Source organism: Gossypium raimondii, chromosome 4, assembly GCF_025698545.1.
Source record: "Gossypium raimondii isolate GPD5lz chromosome 4, ASM2569854v1, whole genome shotgun sequence".
NCBI lineage: Eukaryota > Viridiplantae > Streptophyta > Magnoliopsida > Malvales > Malvaceae > Gossypium > Gossypium raimondii.
This window is the reverse complement of record NC_068568.1, coordinates 36,555,264-36,562,503: the sequence shown is the minus strand read 5'-3', so window position 1 is coordinate 36,562,503 and position 7,240 is coordinate 36,555,264. Positions and strand designations below refer to the sequence as shown.

Sequence of the window (7,240 nt, the reverse complement as noted above, 5' to 3'; positions counted from 1 at the left end):
GTAAATTGAGCCATAAGTCGAGCCCTCCAATCCCATGATCCCGGGCATCATATCAACATTTCCATAGTGGCAATGGCGTCAAGTAGTGTCGAGGTGACATTCTGATCAAAATTTTTTTTTATTACAACCTTCTATTTAGTAATAACCAATTAATTTTTCATAAAATTAATTTAATGAATTATCTCGAAGTTATTATATCACTAAATTAAATATTAATTTCAACCGAAATCAAATGTTTTTTTTGTAAAAGAAATTAAATATATTTAATTTTATAACAATTTAAGAAGTAATTAAATTTCATTATTTTGTATTTAAAAATAAAGAATTGAGCTAAATAGAAAACACATAGATAATAATAATGATATAGTTGTGTTCAAACAAATCCTAAAGAGAAACCTAAGAGGGGATATAGGAGGTATGTGTAATTTACCCTAGTTATTAAAAGGCTAAATCAGATGCTTAAAAACTCGATCCAAGCTCAATGAAGTGAACTAAGCTTGAAGTTGGCAATGGCCATTTATGTATCAACTGAGTTGGCTCGGGTCCATTACATTCTAATTTCTAAACCTATATACACAATCCAAACACTAGTAGTTCCCAGTTTCCACTTACCAGGGCAAAATCCTTTTCACATCTTGGTCGTGGCAACGTATCAAATACAAACGCCAAATCCCTTTTCAACTTTTGAATTTTGATGCGTACATCAAAGTAAAAATGTACAAAAAATAAAGAAATCCTGATGTGAAGAATATACGTGATGATGCTACACAAATCTTCAGCCCTTCAGTTCCCATCATTTGCTGACAGAGATTGAGATGTGAAACCAAACATATTACTAACGTCTTAATTTACAGCCCATCCCTACTTCAACTTTCTGGATGTCCAGACTTCGGAAAAATTCAACAAATGCGGATATGAATCAGATTCAGGTTTCTCAGCTCCCACCTGCATACAGTTGATGATGATTTCACTTCAATTTTGCAATTGCATCCACTAAGTCCATAGATAAACTGACATATTACTAGAATATGATGATGTTCTCTATCAAGATAATATATATATTATCTATATAAAACCTTTTCCTAAATCCCACCCGAGCAAAGAAGATGACAGATAATCTTTGGTAGATATGATACTAAACAAAAACGGACAATATTGACAACTAGATAAAGAGTAATGGAAGGGAGCTCCAATCACCTCTCATTTGGCCACCATGAGATGGCACTTCAGAAACATCTTGTAGTGGCTTGATGTTTACAATGGAAAGGGGCGTCAATGGAGGGGATGGAACTTGTGGAGCCTCCAAAAGCCTGGAAACGTGAATCGCCATTGCTCTTTGATTGCTAGAGGGTATAGAGAAACTTCGAGGGACAACTGAAGGTGGAGCTGGAAGAGGAGAAGCTCCACTTGATGCCAGTGAAGGAATAGTACTTGCAGAATGCTCTTGATTTCTTGAGACTAGTGGAGCAGAGTGGCCAACCGAGGCAGAAGGTTTTGCAGGTTTAGCAGCTGAACTAACAGGAGGGGGCCTCGGAAGCTCATGAAGCTCATTTATTCTGGGTGAAGAAACAAGGGGAGGTGATGCACTTGGGGATACTTTTGGAGGTGATAATGGTTGAGGAACTGGCAAATGAGAAAATACTGCTGAAGCTATATGGGGAAGTTCAGCAGAAGGAATAGGCCTTGACGATGCTTGTTTACTGGTTAATGGACCGGCTGCAGCTTTCTTTTTTATTCTTTTGGCTTCAGTGGAACTATCAGGATGGGCAGGTACTTGTCCTTCAGACAAAGGAGGGGGTAGTTGTGTAAAAGTATTACTATTATTACTCTCCTTCAGGACTGATTCAGATTTTTCTGATAGTTGACCATCACCAGACTCTAGTGGGGAAGAATGCCACAAATTATGCAGACGTCCAGCTACATTTGTCGGTCTTGTGTGGGTAAATGAGCTAACTGTTCTTGAAGGGACTGCAGACTTGGAGTCATTTGGTGTTGGAAGCACATAAGTGTTAGACTTCCTTGTAGATGACTGCAACATCTGTTTTACTCTTTCAGCAGGATCAAGCTTCCTTTCAGGAAATATGGGAGCTGAATGGCTACCCACTCTATGCTCCCTACTTGAGACCTGAATATCCCCATGGTTTCTCTCTGGATTTACCTACAGGCAGACACATATATTTTAAAAACTACATACGTCAAGCAGCCCAGCTAAAAAATAAATTAAGAAAATTCATAAAGCTAAGAGCATACGTTGTTTTACAAAATAAGGCCAAAAATCACAATGTGAATGGAGATTTACCTCTTCATTTTCCATGTAAGAAGTTTGGGGGAAAGAAAGAGTTACTTCATCTTCCTGGAGAATAAACCACCATATTTAGGAACAAAAAGGAGCCAACACACACAACCAGATCAGAGTAAAAGTTCAAATGTATAATAATTGTCACACAAATAATAAGTTTTTTTTGGTGAATTACAAATAATAATTATATTATCCCCTCTGTTGGAAGTAGAATGAATTTAACCATTAAACTGGACAAAACCAACAGTGGTTTGTATGGAATTCTAGCAAAGAAAAACAATCCTACCAATAATTAAAAAATGGATATTTTTTTCTTTTTGAAAAAAAAAGGCAGAAGTGAAATAAGAAAGGATCAAGTCCATAAGTTTTGGACCTAATATGACCAAGCATAAATGTTTGAGGGTCAACTCTCACTTACAAATTGACCATAACATCTGAAATGAATTAAGAAATATAAAATGGCACAAAAATCTTACCTCTATTGATGACACAGAAGTAACATCAACCCCTTTCTCATTTGCTCTGTAGTCAAAACTTAATTCCCCTTCTTTGTTTGGGTCGTAAGCAATCTCACCATCTTCCTCATCATCATCTTCAAGGCCAGAGAACTCATAATCAATGTGTTGTTGTTCTGTAACCTGCCTAAGGTGAGGCTCAATTGCCTCAAGTGATTTAAGTCCTTTCTTAAAGAAATTCAACTGCAATCACAAGGGAAAGAAAAGGAGAAAGAAAAAAGGGAAGCAGCTTATAAGCATTGAACTCAAGGCAGAAGCCACTGACATTTCAAACATTCAGAAACTAATAAGGAAAACCTGTGCTGCATGGTGACGAGCAGCTTGTGTTAGAAGACTTCTGGATTGCCCTTGCTTCAGAGATTTCAATCGGAAAACACAAAGGGTTGCCACTTCATCATATTCTTCCTGAGCTATTTGCAATTGCTGCAAACTGAAAGTTTCACCTTTCCCGCCTTTTGACCTTCCTTTTTCCTTTTGCTGTGTCACCATGTACTCATAGACACTTCTGAAGATCATGAACCAAATTCAGAAAAGGTTTTACCGTAACCAAAGCAAAATAAGCATATGGAGAAAACTGATGGACCTTTTCTCATCACACTGCCGCTTCATATCCTGCACAGCAAACAGGAGAAATACCAATAAGCATTGACAGTTTTAAAGTAATATGTATGAAGGAAAAATAAATACCTTCACCATGTAAGAAATGATTAACTTCTATTTCTAGATTAGAAATAAAGGAGAAAACCAAATAAACAAACCTCGACAGTCCTAAGCTCATTGAGAAGTGACTCTGATGGGTTTGTAATTGTCAGCACTATATGCGAGCGCTAAAGCACAAAGAGAATCAAGAAAGGTTCAAATAAAGAACTATTCCAAAAACACAACATATAAAACAATGGTGGAAAAGTTTATGGTGTTCAATTTAAAAAAGGATTGACACTCACATAGTTATCCACAAGTTTCTGGAGTTCAAACTGTAAGTTCCCCAACATTAACAAAATTCTACCTGCAAATAAATGCCATGTCATTACAGCACAACCCATCAAGTCACAATAACATGGACCAGGGACACCATCTTCAGACATTAAAAAAGAAAAATCACTAATGCACTAATGGACATTAAAAAAGGTAACAGCTGATAGCCTAGTCTGTGAGCCGATATTTACTTGTTGACATCTTAAACTAATGCACGAGAAGCATTTATTGAAGAAAAATCAAACATTAAAATCAATGAAATAGGAATGATAATTTTAACTTAAGTCACCTACGTTAAGACATGGAATAAGGCAAATCACTGTATGCAACCCCCAGTAAAAGAATGCTAAGTTCAAGGAGAAAATCTCTCATGAATGTCTATGTCCACATGCAAGTTCGCCTAGCGTATCTAAAAATACAAGTACATAATAATTATCTTAAGGTGAGACGAGAGCAAGAAATGACATGGCTTAAGTTGGCTAAGAAGTTACTTGAACCAATTGGCAGAGTTAAATTGCTAATGAATTCTGCAGCCTTACTCAAAATGGGAATATTGCAGATGGACTAATAAAGTCAGTAATGTAGTTTAGCTTTCCAGGGCTTAAAATTCCAGGTTAGATCTTGCATGACATGCCCATTAATATCTAATAGTGTAAGAAACAAAGCCTCTACTTACGGCTTTCTTCATCATCAGGTAGCACTCTTTTTTCCCGCAGACAGGAGCCCATTTCTTGCAATGACTCTGAGAATTCTGAAAGTAGAAATTTCATCGAAGTTAGATTTACATAAAGTTTAATTTTCTTTGATATTCACTGAAATCTAAGTTTAACACCTGAGCAAAGGCCCCCAAGTTAGTGCTAGAGCATATAAACAAGAATTTCTTAGTGAGATAATATGTGCCTATAGATTCATACTGATCCCACATCCACAAACCTGAACATAATAGGAATCATAGATACACAAGCCAATAATGTAACATTCTTGATAAAAACCTAATCATGTTATTTCTGTGACCAGTAGCTTCTTCAAAAGCACCAGCCGCTTAGGCTGGAAAAGCACCATACAACATGTGTTTGGCATATTGGTCCAAGAATTTAGAAATATCAGGGCAACGAAACACATTGATACCTAAAAATGGATATGACAATATAGCACACAGCATTTTTACCATATGCACTGTTTGCCGTTGCTGCAGCTGCAGAAAGTAAGCTATCATAGCAAGTTCTCATATCTTGCATTTCCTGTAAATGCATTCAAATGAAGCAAAAGAAAAATAAATCCAATTATAATCTTTCAAACAGACCAAGAAGCAGTGGTCACTGAGGAGGATGTCGTAAGCAGCTCAATATCAATATAAATGCACATGCAGAAAAAAGCTTATGAGTTTCTTTCACACCGGAATCTAGAATTCCATATTTCTTTCTACCAAATTATTGAAATTATCATATTAAAACCATCTAATAAGTTCCCCATGAAATACTTAACCCCGATTTAGATCCTCTCCAATCCTCAAGCACTTCAAATTTCTAAACATTGGAATAAGCCTTTAGGTTCATTTGATATTTCCTAATGTCAATAAAGAATAAAACAATGAGAATTCAGAATCTCTCAAACCTAATGAACCAAAATTACTCCCATTCTCCCAAAGCAAAAGCTCTCCAAATATGTATTTCTATCAGAAACTACAGAATTAGAAACTCGTCCACTCAACTCAGCTAGGTCCAACCCATTCAACTACAGCTCGAATCATTGGAAATCATTTGTCCACTTAAAAATTGGAAACAAGAGAAGCGGATTCAATTTCCAATTAAATCAATCTGCATTTAATTAAAATCAAAGCTCAAACATAAATTCTTTAAAAAAAAAAAAAGTACCTGAGCTGCTTGAGCAAGTTCATCTAAATGAGCAGAAGATAAAATATCTAATTTATCCTTGTTGTCGTTCTTGTGAAGCGCAAATCTTCGAAGTTTACCAAATGAAGACTTCATTTCCACAAAAAAAAGAAAAAGAAAAAGAAAAGAAATAACCTAACGCAAAGAGAAAATACAAAAAGGGAAAAAATAAAAGAGAGAAGAGAGAAAATCCGAGAGCTCTTTCTTTTCCTTTTTTCTGGAGAATCCAAAATTCCCGCGAGAAAATGAAAATGAAAAGCGAAGAAATTTATTTTTTTTAGCGAATTGCAGCTCTGAAAAATCTGAGCTACAGAGAGTGTGAAGATGGTTAATTCGATTATTTCAACGGCATTGAAAGTGAAGCGTTTTCCTTTCTGATTTTCTTTTTGTTATTTTTTTTGTTGGTCAAAAAGACTGACTGTAAATAGACGAAAGAGAATAGAAAGACGGAACCGAAAACGAATATGAATTGAAAGACCAAAGGGCTGAACCTCTAATTCCAATCCCATCCTTCTAGTTTACAATAATTTATAATTTAGTCCCTTTCTTTTGGATATATTAACCCTTTCCTTAAATCACCCATAAAAATTCAGTGTATCATTTTAAAATTTCAAAAAATAAAGACTCATTTTTAAATTTTTGTAGAATTAATTCAAAATTAGCAAAAATAAAGGGAAAAAAGGAAATTGTTGAGTAAGGGAGTGATATCATCACTACATCAAAGCAAAGCAAAGGAATCAAAGTGGCGGAGTGTAGATTAAGATTGTAGGCGTAGCGGTGGAGGGGATCAACCAGAGGTGAATCGAGTTTGACGTGGCGCAGCCTGATTGGTTGGTTTGGTGGGCACGTGGATTATTCAAACAGTAAGGAAGCGGTCAAAGTCAGATATTGATGACAAGATAATAATAAGCTGTTCATGATATGACCAAAAGTGGGTGGGTCAAATCTTCACCCTTGCAATTAACCCATCTTCTTTGAATTGACCTCTCTTCAATATCCAATTTTACAATTTAATCACACCATTCGAATACGTAGTATAAGTACAGGTAATTACGGCACGTTTAATAAACGCATTATCCACACCTCCTTTCTCCTTTTTGTGCTCTAAGCAAAATAATAAATTAAATTGCTTTTATAAATTTTATAAAATATAATATAATAAAAGTTGAAAACAATTTTGAGAGTATAAAAGATGAAGTATTTATGATAAAAAAATTGAAATGTCTAAACATTTAATTAATTTATTTTAGTCTGAATTTTTTTTAACCACGTTAAAAACTAAAAAATTTTATTTCTTTTCAGCCACTTCCAGCATTGGGCGGTTGCATTCTCAAAAACCTCAGGGCCGAGCGTGATTACCGAACCTCCAAATTTATAAAAAAGTCATTTAAACACTCCATTTAATTTTTCGTCTCTTTTAGTCTTAAAATTTGTATAGTTCGTTAAATCACCTCAAAATAGGTAAAAAAATTTAACTTTGCTGATGTAATGTGGCATACACGTAGACTACCACTTGGATGACACATTAGCAAATTTACCAGGCATTAATTTTTCTATTC

At 35.2% G+C, this 7,240-nt stretch overlaps 1 protein-coding gene across 2 annotated transcripts; it reads right to left on the bottom strand.

Moving 5' to 3' along the window:
• Positions 1 to 487: 487 nt before the first annotated feature.
• On the bottom strand, positions 488 to 6,105 carry LOC105780306 (uncharacterized protein At2g33490). Of its 2 annotated transcripts, none has more exons than XM_012604556.2 (11): positions 5,664 to 6,105; positions 4,918 to 5,030; positions 4,466 to 4,540; positions 3,759 to 3,820; positions 3,573 to 3,641; positions 3,398 to 3,426; positions 3,112 to 3,319; positions 2,776 to 2,997; positions 2,300 to 2,353; positions 1,198 to 2,158; positions 488 to 945 (listed from the first exon to the last, which is right to left on the bottom strand). In XM_012604556.2, the coding sequence occupies exons 2-11, from the start codon at positions 5,003 to 5,005 to the stop codon at positions 935 to 937; spliced, it is 1,779 nt and encodes a 592-aa protein (XP_012460010.1). In that variant the 5' UTR covers positions 5,006 to 5,030; positions 5,664 to 6,105; the 3' UTR covers positions 488 to 934. The 2 variants fall into 2 exon arrangements, with proteins under 2 accessions (XP_012460010.1, XP_012460009.1); XM_012604555.2 differs by having other exon boundaries at positions 4,958 to 5,030.
• Between the last annotated feature and the right edge of the window lie 1,135 nt (positions 6,106 to 7,240).

Bases quoted from the DNA above. Each gene is read 5' to 3' on its own strand.
- LOC105780306 (XM_012604555.2), bottom strand. From the start codon at position 5,777: ATGAAGTCTTCATTTGGTAAACTTCGAAGATTTGCGCTTCACAAGAAC. The intron at 3,642-3,758 runs GTGAGTGTCAAT...TTTGTGCTTTAG, and splicing joins AGAAACTTGTGGATAACTAT to CGCTCGCATATAGTGCTGAC. The intron at 3,320-3,397 runs GTCCATCAGTTT...CATGATCTTCAG, and splicing joins CGGCAGTGTGATGAGAAAAG to AAGTGTCTATGAGTACATGG.